Genomic DNA, 22,092 nt, shown 5'->3' on the forward strand with positions numbered 1-22,092 from the left:
TTTAATCAAGCAAGTCAACACACTGGTCAAATTGAAATATCTAATTATTTATTCACATAGAAACCAGTAAATTTTAGGGTTTGTAGCACAAAACTTGTTAAAAAAAGAAAACGAGCTATGCCATATAGCTTCTTTACCCTCCATAAAATGGCATCATTGCAGTTAAAATTACAATAAAAATGAAACATTCCAGATGACATCAGTTGGAGCACAATGTGACAAATATAATGAGAAAATCCTTGTCAGAAATTGTACCACAAGGAAATACCAACAGCTAACACCCATATTCTCCACCTAAAAATCAAGAATATTTGAGTAGATCTTGGCATAAAAGGCACAAAACACAAAGCAAAGCATGCTTGTGTCATTTCTCACACAGAAGCATTGACATTTGTGCAATATGGAAAAAGACCAGCATTTTTTCCAGACTCTTCCAATATCACAGATACTTAGGGAACAGATCTTGCCCTTAATGCCAGTGTGTCACTCCCAGTACAGAGGCAGTGACTACAGGAACAGGAATATGGAGAAGGGAACACATCTGAACCCTTCCAGGAAGTCTGAGCTGAGGAACCTGCTGCAGCTGTATTGTTGAAGTAACCCAATCCACTGCAGGCTTGGAGTAACACACCCATGGGCAGGCAGCACTTGTGGGAATTCTGAGACTGGCAGGAACTTTAACAATGCTGGAAACCTGTCAGGAGCACAGGGCTGCCTCTTGCATTTGAATGTGCCATGCCAGCCTCAAGTGAGCATTTTTAAAAAAAGGTTGAGTCCTTGAAAGGAAGGGCTCTTCCAAAGAGGGTGTTGCCTCTGGCACAGAGGAATGGCTTTGCTGATGTTAAGGTGTTTCAGAACTATGGATCAAAGACCCCTGGCATTTCCAGGCTGGCACACAAGCCCTGGCAGCAGCCTGTTGCTATATTTCTATAACCAGCCTGTCCTCATCATCACTGCTCGTGTCATCATACTCCACCCGTGTTTGTTTCCTCATCATCTCTAAACCTCTCTTTTTGTATGTCTTGGGGGGTGCTGCAGAGTAACTCTTGAACTCAGGGGATTTGAGAGTCATTGGGGACTTTTTAAAGGTAGCAGTGGCTGTTCCATGTGGCCTTCCATAGGGATTGGGCTGCAGGTGGGATCTGTTCTTGTCTGCGCTTCCGTGCAGCTCCAGGAGATGCTGAGCTAAGTTTGCCCTCTGTGAGTGTTCCCTGCTGGGTAACTGAGCCCTCATGATTGTCTCAGGAACAGACTCTGCTTGGGATCCAAACAAACATGAACATCCTGGCTGGGAACTGGGACCTGAGCTTTCTGTGCCAGGTGAATGTGTGTTTTCTTCACTCAGAGCTTTCTCCCTTCCGGCAGCCTGGATCACCGGCTCTGATATTCCAAATATTTGGCTCTCTGACTCTACCCTCAATATGTTTTCCTGGCTTCCTCCTGGATGTAAGGAAAGAGGAGCAGCAGCCTCTGGGTTTGTGCTGTCAGGTTGGTCACCTGTGCCTGTGTTTGTAAATTCAGGACAAGACCCAAAGGAAGCTGCCAGGGGGTGGCTCCGAAGGCTTGGCCGGGATTGCCCAGGCAGGGATGGCTGCAGCACAAGGGGCTGTGTCACCCAGCAGCAAATGGCCACATCCCTGCTGAATTCCTGCAGGCATGTGTCAGCACTGGAGGAAAAGGAATGAGCTGTCACAGCTATTCCCAGAGGAGCTGTAATGTTCTGGACAGAGGCGTTCGTTCTTGGGTGTTCCCTGATTTGCCCAGGAATGTCCTGTAGGAATTAGGAGGGGAAAAAATTTACACATAAAGTTTTCAGTCCAGAGCAATTTCACGCAAAGTACTCAAGTTTAATTGTTATTTTAGCTAATTCTAACATTAATAAGTTTTCATTTTATTTTAACCCCCAAAAATACATTTAACACATTTTTAAACATTTTAACCAAAATCTGTGATACAAAATAGTTTCAATTTCAACTTTAAAATGGCTGAATATAATGCAGGTTTTAATTAACCCTTCTTTTTTCTGTTAATAAAAAATAATACAAGAATTAGGGTACAATACCTACTTTTTTATCCATTTTGTCTTTTTGTTTAACATGGTTTAGGTTTTCAGTATGAGAAGATATTCCTGAGTTATTCTTTGCTTCTTTTTTCCTTCTGCAAAGTTGTTTGTCTGAGGTGGAATATGATGTGTCTTTTTGCTGGTGTAGACAATTTTCTATTGAAAAGAAGTTGGATAAACTTTGATTTTTATCACTCCCCATGCTTGAACTTGCTACATTTCTCATTATATCACTGAAATAATATTTTCACACAAATATTCCAAATACTTACCTTGCATCTTGGATTGAGGAGGATGGCACTTCTTATGCTTATTAAATCTGGGGGGTTGGGATGAGCAGCCCTTTCTCAAAGCATCCAGAGCTCTGTTGGGAAAACAGGGCCTCTTGCTCAGCCGGTTCATTTTCAGCTGAGCAAATCCATGGCTGTGCCTCCCTCTGTACCTGCAGTGCCAGGGGCATTGAGGGGATAAACAAATATGGGAGATGTAGGAGCCAGAAGGGAATAACATCACCTCATCAGGTGCATTAAAGTCTAACAGCAATTCATTACTGGCAAGGAGATGCTTGTTTATGTCAACTCAAAAACAAAAGATGGATTTTAGGAAAGAGACCCACAATTATTTTATTATCTTTTTTTCTCTGTAAGATTCAGTAAATCCTTGATTTTCAAAGAGAAAAGGATTAAGGAATAACAGATCCTTTTTCTTACATCTGGAATTTTAAAACAATATACTTCACCAAGACTTGAACCACACAGGAATCACCTGAGGCTCTGTGGTTATTGGGTTTTTTCCTTTTCACTTCTTGAGTGCTACTGCTCATCATCACTAAAGAACATAAGGATTTTGGTTATTTAGCAAACCCGCACTGAATAATCCAACTCTGCTTTATTTCTACTCTCAATTAGTGACACTGAAGTCCCATCCCTAAATCAGCAGACTGTCACTATCCCCAGAGCAAGATGTAAACCTAAAAAGATGCACTTATTCAGGTGTTTGGTGTATTAGAAAATTAAATTACATCTGGTGGTTACCAGTTGGGCCAGTTACCTAGTAATAGGCATGACCTGAGCTTTCAGGACACTGTACTTAATTAAATCCCTAAATAAATTGGATATAAACAAATTCTGAGACCTGCAGGGGAAAAAAAACCACAACAACAACACAGCACCTGAAAATCAAACCAGGAAAAAGTCCTAGAAGAATGTCACTCAGCTGGGTGACATAGGCCTGAGTCTTCTATTTCTGTTCTTATGACCCTTCAGAATTGCAGCGCTGTTTGCTGAGCTGGACACGGTGATTAAGTTACTGACACTGATTTGTCCTCAAGGGAGTCACTCTGTCTGATTTTGGCCATGAAATAAAGAAGGATGTGTGCACACAATATGTGTTCCTTACTGAAGCAATTCATCAGGCATCCTGCTGCCCCACACTCCTGAAAGATTAGAGGCTAAATGTTCCACTGATAGGAACTCCCATTGAAAGGGGGGAGCTGTGCTGATTGAGACAACGTGCCCTTGGTAGTTTTATGCTCAAATTCTTCCTGCTTTTTTATTTAAACCAAATGATCCTTTGAACTACAGATGGTTCTGTTAGTTGGCGTTAAACTTGATATTTATTGTCCTTCTTTCTCTGGTGAATACCAGCTCAGGATATGGATCTTCCAAGGACAAAGGGTCTCACGAATTGCTCTGAGCTGGGACAGCATTAAAAACAGAACCATTTTGGTCCCCTTCAAACAAAAGTAAATGCTGACAATTTTGACAGATAAGAGTAATTTCTAAATCATAGAATCATCTGACCAGGCATCATCTCATGTGGGATATGTCTGGTTTGCTTAGAAAAGTCTGTTCCTATAGTAAACAACATATTGATATTTTTATAGTTTACCCTTGGGGGCCTGCTGTGGTATAAGAACAGCTCTTCTGAGAGATTTATCTTTTTTTCCCCCAATTTTGATAAGGTTGAATTTTGGGCATAAATTTTTATTTTCTGTGGAGTTTTTACACACATTACAACAAAATTATATCATTATATTATATTATATTATATTATTATATTATATTATATTAACCTGAAAACCATACTCCTTACCATTTAGGGGTGACTTTAATTCTTTTCTGTTTGTGGCTCCTCTTGAGTTTATTTGTTGACAGTTTTTCCTTTTTGCAAACTACTGTTTTCTTCTTTTGCTCTGAAATATTTTTGAAAGAACTACCAGGAACGTCTGAGCTTAACTGTTGAGAATATTGGGAAAAAATCAAGTACATTGACTGAGAAGTTGGAAATCTGTGCATTTTTTTAAATAGCACTGAACAGCATAGGAGTTAAGTGGCACAACTCTGTATTTAAGTCAAATATTCATTTAGAATGAAAGCAGATGCTATTAGAGAAAAATATTTTAAAATCCCCATAACGGGGAAAAAAATCAAGAAATAGAAATTCACTCTTCTCACTATCAGCATTCTGAAAAGTGAAAGAAACTTAAATATTCACAGAGAAATATATCTTTCTGATGCATCAAATTAATATAGACTTACAAAAATATAAATTGTAAATTCTGTATCAGCAAATGCCTGTAAGTGTTCATAAATACACTTCTGATAATTATTTAATTTTCCTAATAAGAGGGTGGAGGTGGGCTGTCAGCCAATAGCACTCTCTTGAGAAAGCAAACAGAATTATTAATATTACCTCCTGCATCTGGTGTCCTTTAGAAAGGGATGAAACCAACGTTTTCAAGCTTGTGTTTGTTAAGCCATATGCCACAGTCTTGCTAATATTTCTCATTTTGAAAATGGAGATGTCATATTTGGAGAGGGTGCATTCCCTGCTGGGCTCCCTGTGCCAGGGGGGCAAGGAGGGGTGGGCAGAGGCTGCATTGCCCCCCTGCTCCGAGGGCAGAGGGAGGCTCCTGCTCAGACAGCACCAGGTCAGCCGGGGCTCGGCACTGAGGGATGGGAAGCTGCTCTTGGAGCCTGGCACTGGAGAAGTGCCAGAGCAGCTGGTCCTGTTAGAGTAGGGCAGCACTGGGAATCCTTTACAGTGAGTGCTGAGAGTGTGGCAGTAGAAAGTGCCAAAAGAATGGCAAAAATAAGTGGGGGTGTCTCTTGAGCTCTGGGAATGCTGCAGATCCTGCAGTGGTGCTGGGGTGTCCTTCAGGATGTGTGGACTTCCCTCTCTGTCCCATTCCAGGATTGTTGGCTCTGCACCTTTGCTAGAAACTGATGTTTTTATCAAAGAGTCACTTCCTGAGCAAAGGTGGTGTAAAGCCTTCCTCTCATCTTTGATGTCAGCAGATATGAAAAAGCCACTTGTATACACAGAAGTAAAGCAGATTTTCTTCTTTGGAGTCTGTATAGAGCAAGTACTTTTACTCATCCACTTCTCTTCTGTTTGCCTTTGATAATTTAATTTATTTTTGTTCTGTTTGTTTTTCCAATCCTCTCTTGCAATATCCTGCTGCTTGAAGTTTTGGTTAAGAAAGGTGTTCTCTGCTGTAGTTAAGATATTTGTGGTTTCTGAGCTGACTGGTGAACAGAATCCTGGAGTTTTCCAGTTTGTGTGAAGATTCCATTGAATTTCTCCTTTGCCAGCCTTTTGTCTCACTTCAGATTTTAAAGGGGACCAAACCACATCACTGGAATGAGCATGGAGGGACGTGCTGCTGGAAGAGCAGGGTGGGGTGGTTAAGGCGTCTGTCACAGGTGTGCCAGGTGCCATCTCCTGTTCAGATTGAAGCAAAGGTGACAGATCTGAAGCTCTCTTGTCCTGGGGCAATTTAAGGATATATTTTGGAGAGAAGGCATTTTGCTGTGGGAGTGGACTTAAATGATCAGATTGCAGATGATGGCTTTTAGAAGACACATCCACAGCATTGTCACTGGGAAGGGGCACTTTTGCTCCCGTTTTTACAAGACACATTTTGTTGTCTCCATCTGTTGCATTGTGCAAGGCAAAAGAGTTGGAATCACTTCCCCTTAATTCAGACCCTAAAAATCCCACCAGTGAAGCTTTTGAGATACCTGCAGGATGTGAAAAAATGTTGATGTCACAGTAATTGAGAGTTTGTGTGGGAAGTTTGATTGTTTTCCTATATTCCACATTCTCAGTACCTCCAGTGGCTTCATTAATTCCTGTGCTTGATTTTTGCTCCTCTGCTTTAGTGGAGAATTTCACTGGAGCTGTGGGAAGACACTGAGTGCTAGAGCAATGGCCTCTCTCTGCTTCACTTACTTCAGTGGTTTCACTACTGGGACTAGGGCAGGGCACTGAAATCACATTTTGTGTCTTCTCCACTTCGAATTTCAGCTTTTTCCTTTCTGATGGCAGAGTCTGGAATTTTCCTGCAGTTTCTCTGTTGTTGCAAGGGACCCACGGGGGCATCAGTCCATGCTGGCCACTTTCCTTAGTCCCCTGATGGTTCCCATAATTGTGTGAAGCGCTTTTACAATCTAATTCAAATGCACTGGATTCTTTCCCAGGGCTTGGTTTCTCCCAGTTGCTACTCTGTACTGGCAAGCAGTCCTCATTCCTCCCGTGGCTGCTCAGCTGACACTCAGGATTTTGAAGCCTGAGCTCACCGGTGCTTGGAGCCAGCAGTGTGCTGCTGCCAGCTGTGCATTTCTCCGTGTCACTGCCACTGAGCTCTGGGGAAGTTTGGCTGGTTACAGCTCCAGCAGTTATAGAATGTGATGTCTCCATTAGGTTGGACACTCTATCTGAAGTTTCCTCAGAGGACACATTCTGCAGAACACGGTTACCATCAGTAGAGATTCCTGATTTACCCATGGTTGAAGCTGCTGTCACAAGGGAGGAAGGACTGTCAGTTGCAGAGCTCCTGCCATCTCTTTCCTCTGTTATTTCAGTGCTGCTGGCTGATTCCATTGAATTAGGAGTCAGGCTTGTAATATCTGTAATCTTATTCTCTCTTTGTTTCATTTTCTTGGCATTTTGACTGCTTTTCATTTTTTGGTAGATTTTCTTAAATGTTTCATCTCCATACATTTGCCATTTTTCTTGAGAGAACATCTTCAACTTCCTTTGATTGTGTTTCTTATTTTTAGCACTGATTACTTCTCCAGCCCCAAGCTTTTTAGTCCCTTTCAGCTCCTCTGACAGAGAAGGATGATCAGCCACATTACTTAGGGGCAAGTCATCCACTGCTGTTTGTCTGACTAGAGCTCGGGGATGGCTATTAGGGAAATCCACTGAACTGGCAGTGAGATCGTTGCTAGGCAGCAAACCAGCAGTGCCTGTGTTTACAGAGTGCTTAGTAAGAGAAAGTGGTTTTGAGCATCCTGCTTTGTCATGCACCATCCTCGCTCCCTCCACAACAGGCAAGGAGTTGCTCCGAGTAACAGGCACAGTGTCGATTGTTGTGGAGAACTGGGTGGGAACTGAATGGAAAAACATTGGCTTGCATTTCTCCAGGGGTGCAAAGGTAGATTTTGCTGAACAAAGAGAAAGATTCTTTTTTCTATTTACATCACAAGTTCTGATATCAAAATGGAAAGAGTCTTTGTATGTGTAAGGCATTGGAAGGTCAATGCTTCCCTGTTTAGAAAGGACAGTTTTTCTGGGCCTGACATTGTCTAACTGGGTGTCATCCACCACACTTTTGTTGTGAGAAATAAGCTTTGAAATGTGTTCTTCCAGCCTCTTTTTCTCTAGCATCGAGGCTGTAGCTTTGTCAGCTGCCTCTGGCTTTGCAGTGCTGCTGGAGGCACACCTTGGGCTGCTGAAGGCAGCTTCATTTTCCAGTTCCGTGCTGTGCTCATGGAGACTGTGCAGGGGGCTGGAGGATGTCATCTGCTGCTCTGTGCTGTCAGAGCGTGACAGATACCCCGAGTCAGTGCTCTCACACTTCTTCAGCTTGCAGTCCAAGGCTTTGTAATCCCACTGCTTCTCTGAAGAGGTTGCCTGCTGCCTTTGCAGCTGAATGTGCTTATTGGCAGTAGGAGTTCTTTGCTCCTGCATCTTCTTTCTCAGACTCGGACCATTTGGCAAAGCTCCTGGAGATGATAAACTTTGAGGTTCTCTTTCAGGAACCCCCTGAATGGCCTTTGAATTCAGTGATTGATTTGTTGTTTCTTGATTTTCTGAAGCAGCTGATGAGGAGCTTGTCGCTGGCAGTGAGAGCTCATGAGGTTTCTTAGCGTCTGTTGCTGCACTGGTGTCTGAACTGGGCTGTTTGATGTGCATCCCCTGGTCTTCACTGGTGCTACTCGAGACTTTGCTGCCTTGGGCAGAGGTGGTGCTCTCTGCTGATCTCTCATTTTGCTCTGGTCCCCCACTGATGTCAGAGTCTGAGGGCAGCCTGGTGTTGTTGACGTGTGTTTGAGTTCTCCTGTGTTTATACAAGTTGCTCTGGGTTTTAAACGCGATGCCACAAGTGGTGCATGGAAAGGGCCTCTCTCCCGTGTGGGAGCGAATGTGTTTCTCAAGGACACTTGGCTTCAAACAGTCTCGTCCACAGTGTTTGCAGATGTATTTCCCAGATTTTTTTGATTTTCCCGGGCTCTCAATAGATGCTTTTACACAAGGACTTGGCGACGACAACACTGGTAAAGTGCTGACTATGCTCAAGGTCAGGCTTTGCCCGAGCTGTTTCTGGAGAAGCGGCTGAGGCTGCTCCGTGCCCTCCGGGGGGACGAGCGGCTTGAGGATGAGGGGGACATTGCTGCCATCGAGGTGGACGCAGCTCCTGGCGGCCAGCAAGGGCCCGTGGGGCTGGAAGCAGCCAGGCTGGGTGGGCTGGGGCAGCTGCCATGGGCTCACGGACCTGCCGGAGGGAACACAGAGCAAACACCGGTGTGCAGACTGAAATAACACACACACAGCCCACCCTGGGCTGGGAAAATGAGCCACTGAGAATATCACACATGCAGGCATTATACAGACAACCATCACTTCCTTTCCCAATTAAACTGGTTCCTCTTTCATTTTTCCTCTAGGAGTTACAGTGTAAAGAACACTCAATGCTGCACTTAAAACCACTCCTACAACCTACACTGAGTACCCAAAGCACTGAAACAAATCTGAGTTTCAGATTTGCAAATGGAGGCTCTAAGCACGCCAGAAAAATACAATTTTAGTTTTCTGGAACCATATTTCCATTATATATTTATATCACGTTTTTTAAATGTCATTAATATTAACAATATTAACAGAACAGTTGGGGTTAAAGGGGACCTCAGGACTTCTCTACTCCAAACACCTTCTCACAGCAGAGTCAGCACCGAGGTCAGATGAGGTTGTCAGGGTGTTACCAGTCTGGTTTTGAAAACCTCTAAAAACTGCACAGTTTCTTTGGGCAACCAGTTCCAAACACAGGACATTAAACATGCCTGCATATTATCTGTGCTTCCCCAGTTTAAGGGAGCTAAGGCCGAACTCGTTGCAATAAGTGGTATAAAATGGAAATATGTGAACAAAATGAAACTCAAGTCCTGTTTTACAAGTCAGGTTTGCATAAATATCTGCAAAATAGAAAAGGTGGTATCACAGGAAAATAGTGTGAGAAATTAAAGCTGGCTTTTGTGTAGACCAAATTAATTTGGTATAATTAATGGAGATATTATGGTGTACTGCTTGTTTTTAGATGTTCTCAATGCCAAATGAAAACATCTTCTTTTTTAAAAAGTGAACCTTGCTTTTGAAATCTATCCTGATATATGTAGGCTTGGTGCCAGTCCAGACTACTTATTTCAGCAAAAATTTGTATTGTCTTTATTTCTTTCTTAGAAACAAAGGAGGAAACTATCTAAATAAGCATGGTGAAAATTTTCTTTCGAAGAGTAGGGGCATAACCCCTTGTAATTACAGTTTGGGTGAAAATCAAGTGATCTGTGAATATTTATTTGATTCTTGCCCAGCTGTGCTCACTGGATGCACTGGCTGCTATGAATAATGGGTTGTTCTTGTGCAAACAGCCATTAAAAACCCATTTGGAATAACATAATCAGTGGCTCAATTTGAAATCTGCAATTTGTTGCTTTACTGCATAATCTCTAGTGGTGTTTCTGTAACTTCCTTGGATCATTTTAATAGGTTATCATTACTGGGAAACAGTAAAAGAATTGCTTCAAAATGTGCTTTGAAATTTTTACTGGTTCCATCCAGGACAACAACGTCTAAAATGAACTGATCTGTGCACAGCAAAATGTTAGATTTTCCCTTTTTTTTCTTCCTCATGAATGTTACAAATTAAGCTCAGTTATCAAGCATGGATTTTTCTTATGCACTTCTAACATTTCTATGTGGAATAATCACCTAAGAGGCTTTTTATTATAATAGTGACTATAATGATCAAAGAATGTTTAAAGAATATGGCTTGTTAAAGAAATAAGTTATTATCCATATTGTACAGTGTGGTTACCCCCACAGAATAAAAGTGGAATCCTCTAATTTCCAAAGTGATGTTATCAACATTTCAAGTCCATTTAAGATGGTTCCCAAGTTATATGGTCACTTTTAAATTTAAACACAACATACAATAAGGGATGAGACAATGATACAAATTAAGTATGCAGTAGTTTTTCCAAAATATTTTTTAAAAGTTTAGGGGAAAAAAATATGCTGCAGAGAACAGACAGCAAGAAGTGAAGCCTAAATACCCAGTAGGTAGAACATCTAACAAGTACCACATCAGACAGGACAAGTCACTGTGTCTTTGCTCGCCTCCCTCCCCCAGGGAGAAGTGTGGAAATACACTTCCACATATTTTACATTTCCCCCAGCAGCCTGCTCCAGTGGCACACACTGTTTCTCTCTCTGGTTTCCTCCAGGCCATGCAGAGCTGATGGGCCCTTCAAGGCCACCACAGACAGATGTTTTTCTAGGAATCATACTGTGGTTCCCGAGTACCAGATGCTCTGTAATTTCACTTAATGCTGTTAAGTTTCTGGGGCCAACAACACAGCCTGAGACTCATTTTGGTGTTCTGTAATGCTCTACAACAAAAATACCTACGTGGTGACAGAAAATTTAAAGTAAAGTTTTAAATAGAGCTCAACAAGTAAGCTAATGGTGATACTTAATGTACTTTTAAGAATGTAATAACATATCTCTACCAGGTGTGGTAGTTTGCTGCTTTTCACAGCAAGAAAATACTTTCTTCCTGAGTGAAACTGCCATGACTTGTATTCTACTGGGGCAAATACCATCAGACTTTTCACATCCGTTATTTATATTCCAAAAAAGGCCACTGTATTTCTTTGTAGTTGACAAAAATAGCTTATCTCAAAGTAATTCTGCCCCAGGGCTGATTCAGGGTAGTGCTTGCCCAACGTAGAACTTCCTCTGTTGGTTTTGCCCTGGGCTCTGTTACTGAGCATCCACCCCATGTTCTCAGCTGTTTGTAACTTGTGGCACTGAACTACCAGCATAAGAACTTGATCCTAATTAGATAAGGAAAATTTTCCAACAAACAAAACTAAGAGCAGGATTTGGCCAGCTCAGAATTTTCTAAATTGATTTCTTAAGCTATCAGAACTGTACAGTCCCTAAAATTCAATTAAATACAATTATTTTGTTCCTGGTTTGAAATTCTAACTTCTGGTAAACACCACAGGCAGATCTGTGGAACACTGAAAAGTGGAGCAGTTTCAAACAAAAAATCATTGTAGCAGAAATTGTCTTAGTCACTTTATAAGTATAAAGTAGTTTAACACAGGAGGTTGATAAAAAATCCAACTAATTTTAAATCCAGTAAGTTTCATTTTTATATACTTTTTCCTGAATTCCAAACATTTTAGAAACTTTGTTTCATTTTGTCAGCACTGTTGTCATAATTTTGGACTACAAAAGTCAAAAGCTTTTTGTCTTCTGCATGGCACATGCAATGCTCTGTCAACAGCCCATCATTATTAACCAAATAGCTAAATATGTAAATGCTTCTTTTCTGCACTTTCATATCATTTTTTGACACAGCACTGAGCAGAGCATCAGTCTCTAAGCAGACTCAGAGCTCAATTGCTCAGTCCCCCACCCTGGTCTGCAGGTACAGCCTGGAGACACAATAGAGTTCCTTTATTTTTGTGACCCCACAGAAGCAGGTTTTCAACATTCTGAACATACACAATATACTCAATTATACCAGGAGTCTTTACCTTTTTTAAATGCTTTTAGTGATTAAATACCAGGGACAGAAGTGGAAATCTGGAAATAATTAAGTCTTTAGTCTGGAAATAATTCTAGTTCACGTACCTTTGATTGATCCAGGCATTTCAGCAAAAAAGTCTCATTTCTGTCAATACTTGATGCAAGCAGAGAGAAACGAGGACAAAGACTTGAAACAGATTAGAAGTAGGAAGTTGGGGTTTTCTTTTTTTTTTTTTACCTTGGTGTCACATTAACAACCTTCAGAAAACAGGAAGAGTTGAAACAGAAGAAAATGAAGTGGCATTTCAACCTCTCTGTATCCTTTATCACTATTTAATTAAGGAGCTCTAAACAGAATCTTTGAAATGTGGGGGGTTTGTACTCTGCTTTCAGTTGTATTGTCCTGAAATACAATGGTAGGGTTTTTAATACATACTCCTAAAGCTAATTTTCTTTTAACTTTACAGTAAAGGGCTCTCTTAAGATATGTTGGGAAAGAAGACAATGGTAGAGAGAAGACCCTTGGCACATATTAAATACTGAATTTATCCAGTGTGGGTGCTGTCCACCAGCTTCTTCTAATGGTGCCCTGTGGGACAGGAGAAAGCAGGAACCAGGTGGGAAAATGCCTCAGGATTGTTAAAAGTGTTTGGGTCGTGCTCAACAAACCTCCATAAACTTGTGGAAAGCTGCAGGGAAAACAGGATAGGGCACAGTCAAGTGCAGTTTAAAGGTAATTTTAAAAAAATTAGATGTTATTTGTGTGTTGAGTTCCTAAGAAGTGCTCAGGCAACAACACAGTGAACAGCACTGAGGGGTCCTGGGAGGGGCCACTCTTCTTTATGCAAACACTTGTTTAAAATTGGGACTGGGATTGCTCAACCTCCTCTGCTGGCAGACTGAGTGAATCCCAAACTGGAGTATGCATTCCCAATAATGTTACAAAATTGATATCTCTGGCCTGTATAATTTCCTTAGGAACACCATATTTTGGAAGATACAGTTTTATTTTCAGTTTTATTTTATTTATTTTCCCTGTGATGAGCAGCTGCCCAGTTCAGACCCTGCAGCCTGTCCCTTGCTGGGGAGTGGTGAAACTGTAATGTTATAATTGTTCAATATCCACTTCAGTGGGAGCTCTTTCTTTTAATAATTCTGGTGATAGACTAATGCCAGAGGCCTCAGTGGATTTTAATTTCAAACAGCTTTATTGATCCTGGAGAGTTTTGCCTGCTGTTTGGATTGCTTTCCATTTATTTCTGGAGCCCTGATTCAGCAGGCCTCTAATTTTGGTGGTGGAGAAATATTTCTGTCTTGTTCTTCCCATCTTCCTTGCCTGTCACATAGTTATTCAAGGGGCAGAAAAGCTCCTAACAGGACCCAGGATTATTGCTTAAAATCCTCCTGGCTTCTCCCATACCCTGAAATGCTCCCAGTAATTGGTAATGGCACTGCAGACTCTTCAAATCTGTGAATCTAGAAAATACTTGACATTCTGAACTGCTTTACAGTGACTCATGCTTCTGCTCTACAGACTCAGTCTGTCCAGATGGAGAGAATTACATGCAGCAAGTAGTTTCAGCTCTGCTGGGAGATACTTTCCTAAAGGAATGTGTTCTCACCTCTAAGTGAGATCTTCTGGAGGATTACTGCATGCTACAGTCAACAAACCAACGGGGAAAAAAGATGCACATCTTATAATAGAACACTGGCATGAATCAAATCATACAAACAGATGATTATGGGCATTTTACATAACCAGTCAAAATTAGTTTGTCTTCAGTTTGATCAGATTTCTGGAGCCCATTATATTTTATTCCACTTTGAGACTGACTATTATTAAATTAAGGTGAATTTACTTAAAAGGGACACTTAATTTCAACAGTACTAATAATTGCAGCAGTATGCTGGACCTAGTAACAAATTGAAAACACGTATAAGCATTTCAAATTCATTATTTACATCACTCAGTATCAAATTCCAAATGCTAAAACTGCAAACTGTTTACCCTGAGAGGCTTAAGGAGGCAATAATTAATTAAAGCAAGTTACAACAAAAGCAAGTGGCTGTCTGGATATTTGCCACTATCACAGAGGTTGCAGGGCTTAGCAGAACCTTTTGGAGCTTGATCTAAAATCTCTAAATCTTGAATAAGTGACTCTGAAATCAGGGTCCTTCACAGCATCCTGTGCTTCTTCCCATTTTTGTGGATGAACAGGCTGCTGTAATGGCTAGAAGTAACAAAATACAGAGCACCAGTATTACACTGCAATAGCTCTGTTTGAAATTAAGTGATTTTTGTTTTCTCTTTATAATCAATCTACTTATGTATTGCTTCCTCAGCTGTAATCTCTAAGCAAGATTATTTATATTCATTTATATTCAAAATACTGTCCTGCTCAGAGAAACTCAGCTAACTTCAGCTGCCTCAATAGACAGCAATTTAAACTATGCACAAAGCTGAGCGCACTGTCAGGGGCTGCACAGGAGGGAGTTCTGGGGCTGCTCTCCTCTCTCAGTTCATGTCCCCATCAGGATGTGAGGAGTTAAACCCACACACCACTAGTACACATTTCTGAGTCCCAAGTAGAAAAGGTCCCACGCCAGGTGTTTAAAACCCTGCATCTTTCAAAGACACCTACAGAGTTTTGTCAGGGGTGAGAGCAAGTGAAAGCAGCAATAAACATTCCTCCTGTGCTGGTGAGGAAATAGATTCTGAAAATCCTGCAACCACACGTTTTAAAGAACTTCACAAAGTTAAACGAAAAGAAAGTCTCTTCCAGGACTGCTAATTATTATTTTTTCCTGGGAGGGCAGTGATGCTGAGAGCAGCACACAGTATCTTACTGTCAGAGGAAGATGCAGACAGTGGGATTATCATTTCCATTTGCTCATCCAACACTGACAGCCCGCACAACTCCCTTGACAGACCACACAAAACTTCTACTTCAATCTTAGCATCATAAAGTCACAGTGAACCATAGGGTTTGAAATAAACTTTGTGCAGGTACTTTAAACACTCCTTCTGTGATGGAAGCAAAATGTTTGTGAGTTACCCCAGGTCTGGAGATTTTTAGTTCTCAGTTCATCAAGCAAAATGGAACTGACACATTTCCTGGTTAGCCCAGCAATGACTGTTAATCTCATTTTACTTGGAAACTATTTCTGCCTTTGCTCTTTTCTCAGTTTGACTTCCTATCTTGAAACGTCTCATAACAGAAGTACTGAGTTCACCTTTCCTCTTGTTCTTAAGGGCTGTGTCTGATCTCACAACTCTGCCAGTTCCACCCGCAGCCCGCACGCTGCCGGTACCTCCTGAACAAAGTTAGGAGCCTCAGTCCCCTGCAGAATCAGGCTGGAAGTGTTTAATTCCATCATCTCCTGAAACCTTTAGGGTCTTTCCATGGTCACACCTTAAATTCTGACTTTGGGAAATCTTGCTGCTTGGTACAAGTCATTGTTCTGAAGTTCTGCCCTTCTTAGTGTGTTATTAAAGTACAAAGCCACTGGAAAACCTGCTGGGGGAACTTAGAAATTCTTGTACTATATCCTAAGGACAAATATTTTTGACACTTACTTCTACAGTTGTATAAAATCAGCAAAGCTGGTTAGGTTGGGCTTTTTAAAACAATTATTTCTGTAAACATTGTGCCAGAATACAGTATTAAAATCTTTTAGGAAAAATGGGATCTGCTTTACCTTCCCTGTGCTCCAGAATAGCAGCTGGTTTTATCATTGTTATACAGCTTTCTATATTTTCCTATGTTCCTTTTCTTGAATATCCATAAATGAAAACATTCCAAAGGCTTAAATCAGTAAAAATATTGTTACCTAAAATACATTTTAATGTGTAAGTAAACACTGTATTGGCCTTTTTGACCTCTTCATGCAATTTGTATCAAGAATATTTCCTTTTCTACTTCTTACACTGCTACTTTTCTGAGCTCCAGCTATAAGAAATGCTTTCTAGTCTCTAGTTTAGATTTACATCACTATTTCTAAAAAGAAACATACCTAACATATCTGTTGGTTTTGTAACATGCTTGGTGGCTTGACAATGAGGAAAAAATAGGATTTTTAGTGCTTAAAAACCTCAAAGGATTTCAATTCTTTTATCCTTTCATCAAATTTGCTCCTGTGCATTTCCCATGTTAGGAAAGAGTTAACAACCTCCAGCCAGCAGACTGCAATCAACAGGTTGCTCTAACAGAAAAATAATAACCCTAATCCATCTTTTAAAGTTTAGAAGGTTGGACTAAATGATGAAAAAATCCCGATTAAAGCCATCTGAAAAGCTGAAGTGGGGCCAGAACTGAAATGCTTTGTGTTTTATGAAAAAAATCTTTCTCGTTGCTAAGTGAAAGAACCATCACAATTAAAAAAAAAACAAACTGTAACTTTAAAATTTCTGTCTTGCCATCTAGAATTGAATTCTCTCTCTGTCCATAGAAAATGACAACAAAACACTTGCTAACCTTTAGGTGGCCAATTCACAGGCAGGTGGAGAGGTTCAGGTCCCTGGAATAGCGTTGAAACAAAAGAAGCATCCTGTTTTCTTTTTTCAGTGTCTTTCTCTTCTCCTTTTTTTTTAAGCATTTGAACAGTGAAGGGTGGGTGGTGGGGTGTGTGCAGAGAGAGCAGGGGGTGCAGGCAGCCCACGCTGCTGTAGGAAGAGTTTTAATGGCCGATGCTGGGAATATGGTTTGCCTGCTACAGTGTCTGCACTACTGCAGCTCTGTGTGTGGGCGTAAAGAAATGACACGACTGGGTTTCAAACGATTACACTGAAGATTTGCAAACAGTTAAAAAAAAAAAAAAAACACCAAAACACACAACCCCATCAGGCACAAATGAAAAATTATGACTTTTCTCCTTTTATCTTTTCCTTGTTGCTTTGTTTTAACTTAGCAAATGTAATCTAGTCAAGTTTCTTCCTCAGCCTCTAAAGGAAAAAAAAAAAGGTAAATTGAGTATTTAGGAAGGGTTTATATTTTACAGAGTATGAATAGTTTGTTATCATTTTTTGCTGCTATTTTTTAATTAATCTACAAGAGCTTGTATTCCCAGTGAAAATCTTCAGAGGACACCTATATTTGTGCTTTAGAACATGCTAAATAGGTGTCTAAATCTTGGTAGCACCAAGCAGCACAGTACAATAGACAGAGCAGCCACTGCACAACTGGCCAGGCAAGACATCTGATCCCAGGACTATTCCTTGAATATTCCACAAAACACAGCCAAAAACCAGGACATGCTGGCAGCCCACTTTTGTTCACTAGTCCAGCAACACCTCAGGTTTACTGATCTAAATTGGGCAGAAAACCTACTTGAATATTTGTTGTAACTACTGGAGACCAACAGGAGTGAGACAAAGGGGCTGTTCCCTGTCACATCATGGGGAATGAGAGGAAAATGGGATTTCAGCTGATATAAAAGTGCTGACACAAGTGACAGTGACTAAAACAGTTATGAACCCACTGTTGCTGGGAGGGACAGGTGGAAGGTTTTGTCAGAAAAGCAAGAACACTTCTCAAACATATTTTTTACCACAAAAAGTGAAAGACAGACAAAACAGTTTTACAAGGAAACTTGAAAACTTCAAGGAATCCTTATGACTTAGCTGCTCCATGATAGTAAGGGACTGACACTTGATAAATTTGTATCTTCCTGTATGTTGAGAAGAGACAGCCAGGTCGAAAATCTTGTGCTTGCACAGAAGGCATGTGCACTGTGAGGTGCAGGGTGAGGTGCTCATTTTCACACATCCAGATGAGCCCCAAAGCAAGCAGGATTTCTTTGGTGTCATGCTGACAATGAAAAGCAGAGCAGCTGCATGCACAGGGACAGGGGAGGGAAAGGGGAGGCTCTGGGTGGTGGCCTCCTTGCTGTTCACCCCTGGAAATCATTTTCCTCCTCACCCAGAGCTGAATGTCAAACCACCATAACTCAGTGTCAGTAAAACCAGCAGGACTGGACTGGAGGGCTTCAGACTTCTGATCCCACACTTTGACAAAGACTGATAAAGGAGTTAAACAGTGAATCACCCAACAGTGGATGAAAACCAATGCTCAGTTCTGTGTCTGTGTGGTAAAACTCTCAGATATTGCCATTATTGCACAGCAGCACAGCCTGACTTGGCACTAAGTGGGGTCTGGCCACTGGCCACAGGAGAAACTTAAATTCTTTTTCCATGTATACACTAACAGCTGAGGTCAGCTGCAGGAAAATTTTGCTGGAGAAACATCTGTGTGCTCAGCTGACACAGAAAAGTGAATGTCTGGAGAGACACGAAATCTGCCTGCCAGCAGGGTTCCATTCATGCAGACCCAGTGCCATTGCATAACTGATGTAGTCTGCAAGCTGGCATTGCTTAAATCAATTTGGTAAAAATGGTCCTTTTCCTGGCATTGTAAACTTTTCTGTGTGGGGATAGAAGTAAAAGAAAAGAACCACATTTTTTTTTCTATCACTCTTTCTCTAAACTCTTTATCTTTGTGTTCTGTTTGCTCAGTGAAGACCTTTTTTGCCCAGTTAAACAGCATGCATTATTAATGAGTAGTAGCTGCTCAATCTTTTATTATCATTCATATTTTTTAAAAAATTAATTACTATTTTCTTGACTCAGTTTGAAAAGTGTAGTAACCAAACACACATCCTGCAGCAGTAACTCTCAGAGGTGCAAATCTTGCTCTTTTTTGTCTCAATATGACCTGGACAACTATTTCATGGCCCTGTAGCTGCTGTATTTCCAAGTCACCATTTCTCCACGGTGTTGGTGGCTGTGCTGCAGGTGAAATAACACCTGGAATGTCCAAATGCACCTAATCCTCCTCTGAGGACTAATCCCCATGAAGAACCATTGTGTAATATAGGTATTGGTTATCACAAGTAGCAATATTTCTTTTCTAGACATGAACTCTTAAGTTGGAATGTACAGAAATCATGGTTGCCTACACATCCTTCATTTGACCATCTCCAGCATGGTAACTAAGATGACTGATTTTTTCCCAAAGATCATAGATTTGTGAATTGGCAGAATATTTTAAAGTGACTATTAAAAATCTGGGGGGAAAAATTGAATATAGAAAAATATTCCAAAACACCACATTCTTTTAAACTGGACAGCCAGCTACCACCCTCCTATCAACATCACATAACAACTACTAAGATTCATCTGGCAGTTTTTTCTGTTTGTTGAGCCAGTAAGAACTACCACCCAAAGAGGAGTATAACCCTCACAAACTGGTCAGGCCATACCAAGAGAAAAAAACTTAAAGACAAAAATGTGCTTGAACAGCAAAAGGGAGAGACAAAGCTTCATTAGAAGCAAACATGGGTCTTCTCGCCAAAAAAAGTCAGTTCAAGGAAAATTAAAAGAGAAGGCAAAAGGAAAGCTGAGAAAATGCTAAGGCGGCCACAAAGCTGAAAAAGTTCAGCTGGTTGCAGACACAACCTCAGTTTCACTAAGAATTGAATTTTTCCTTTAAAGTACTTTGGGTTCTTTCCACAGGCCAACAGCAGGGCTGGACAGGCAGACACTCACCCAAAGGAGAAAGGAAAAAAAGAAGAAAAGGAAAAAGTCCAGCCTCAAACCATCTTTCATTAAAATCCCGTAGACCTTTTTTCCAAATGTAGTTTTAATGTGTGTTAGGTAAGGCTCTAACTGCTGAATCATCACACAGTTTGATTTGGGGCTTTATTTGGTTTGGGTTTTTAGTATTAATTCACCATAAGCAGGTATGGTGAAGGGCTGTTTTATGGACTAATTTACAAGGATAGCCTAAAATCCAAGAAAAATCTTAGACATCAGAGAGAAAAAGCAGATGAGTTCAGCTTTGCTCATGAAGTATCAGGCGATGGGGTGGGAATGAAGAGCTCCAGTTCCTCCTCCTTGCCCAAATCTTCCTTTTGCTGACAGCTGAAAGGTTAAAAAGTGGAGGATGTTATGGTGCCTCTGCCACAAAAGAGATGATGTGCAGGAGGAATAGGAAGAGCCTTTCCCGGTCTTATAGGCCCCAGGATTAATGAGCTGTAGTTTTTTTCAGGCATATCACATCACAAACATGAATAATTTCCATTATGACACACTTAGAAGCAATGCAGCTTTCAGAGGAACAGTTGCTCCAACTCGAAAAGGCAGCAAGGTTCAGTGGTTTGTACATGCACAAGCTACAGATGTATTCATTTTTCCATCTGTTTCTTATTTGTCACAGAAAAACAGATAGAAAACAGATAACTCAGAACGACTGACAGTAGTCAGAACATTCTAAAGCCCACCAAGTACACTGACTTTAATGTGTTTTACAGAAAAAGAGAATAGAATTGGACAGGGTCATTGATCACTTGAACCAGGAAGCATCAGTAACTACAAATAGAGAAGCAGAACATTGCCATCACCGTGACCCCAGGCCAGCACCAGTCACCAGTAAACCCATGGTCCACACCACTCAGATTACTCAATTCTGTATTTCTTTTTATTTTCCCCATAAGTTTCTACATAGCTGTGTCTTTTCCCAACATGTTGTCAAGGAAACCCTACACTCCTGTAGCTCAGTATCCAGCTTTTTATTGCTATTGACAACCCAAAATTTAGGATTTTGAACCAATTGATAAACTGTCCTTCCCATTAGGAAGGTACCTTCACTTATGGTATAAGATAGAGTTAAAATGAAACCTTTTTGAAAGTTCAGCTTTTCCAAAATGCCTGGGAGAAACTTGCCAGTTAACTCTTCTGTTTATTATTTTATTAATCATTTTATATGTCAATATTCTATTCTGCTCTATGCTATCCACTGAAAAATAGCCCTGTAACCTGACTGGTGTCTTGTTATTTAGCTCTGTCTCAATTCCACTCTTAGGTTATTTTTGAACAATGTTGAGTTCCTTTGACAAACAATATTTTGTGAATTTTGTGAGAGCTGCCAGCTAAATTTCAAGTGATAACAGCAGCAGTTGCATGCTGCTCGTATCTGTGTCATACTTTTACCTAACAGTTGCACAGATTTTCACTGGAGAAGAGCTGCTATATATAAATGTCCATGTGAACACTGAATTTAGGGTTTGCACTGCAGGGAACAGGAGCTCTCCAAGCCCTGGGGGTGCCATGGTGGTGTCCCCTGTGCCCACACCGAGCTCATGTGGAGCACGAGTCACATTCACACAGCAAAGCACCAGGGCAGGCTCAGATCTGGCCCTTTGCCTTTCCCCTGGGGCTGAGGAGCTTTTCCAGGTTCCACACCACACTCACCTGCTCCAGGAGTGCCCCAGGAGGGCTCCAGCTCTCCCCACGTGCTCTGAGGCTGCAGTTCTTACCCTGAGTGCCTCATTCAAGGGGAACTGCAGGGTGAAGGCAGGGATGGGGCTGTGAAGGAGCACTCCTGGCAGAGGGAAGTTCATTGTTGCACTGGACTTGGATTTCAGCTGTCTGTCATGGTGAGAGGTATTTCTGTTCCTCTCTCCTTTGGGTCTCATGGAGCTTTGCTTTTATCTGTCGTCAAGGAAACACCAGGGTTTTTTCCCCTTGCTCATTAATGTCTGCATTTTTGTTTCCATAGCTACAAAGGAACCTTAGTGTTTTAAAATAGCAGTAATTGGATTACTATGACTTTTTCAAATTTATTGACACCATTAATGGTTCTGATTTTCAAAAGCAGACACTGAAATTGTATCAGCAGTTTTTCAGCTATTAACATGTTATCTCCTTGTCCTGAAATCCTGGGTACATGCTCAGAAAAGTCTTCAGCAGCCAGCCACTGACTGCAGCCTGGCTCAGGCTGCACACATGGTGCTCTGAAAATTACTGAAAATAGTGCTAGTAATGCTCTTTACTTGGATTATTTTCAATTTGATGGTCTCCTGCAAAGGAGTGCACAGGTTCTGTTGTGAATCTGCTCAGTATTAGCACATTACAGATCCTTTGTGATTTG

At 41.1% G+C, this 22,092-nt stretch overlaps 1 protein-coding gene across 1 annotated transcript; it reads right to left on the reverse strand.

Moving 5' to 3' along the window:
• Nucleotides 1-919: 919 nt before the first annotated feature.
• Nucleotides 920-21,562, reverse strand: ZNF831 (zinc finger protein 831). The gene is made up of 6 exons (XM_014308061.2): nucleotides 21,414-21,562; nucleotides 4,757-8,846; nucleotides 4,157-4,299; nucleotides 2,335-2,504; nucleotides 2,067-2,218; nucleotides 920-1,771 (listed from the first exon to the last, which is right to left on the reverse strand). Exons 1-6 carry the CDS (start codon nucleotides 21,560-21,562, stop codon nucleotides 920-922), a joined length of 5,556 nt encoding a protein of 1,851 aa, XP_014163536.1.
• Nucleotides 21,563-22,092: the final 530 nt, after the last annotated feature.

Source organism: Geospiza fortis, unplaced genomic scaffold (genome assembly GCF_000277835.1).
Source record: "Geospiza fortis unplaced genomic scaffold, GeoFor_1.0 scaffold361, whole genome shotgun sequence".
Classification (NCBI taxonomy): Eukaryota; Metazoa; Chordata; class Aves; order Passeriformes; family Thraupidae; genus Geospiza; species Geospiza fortis.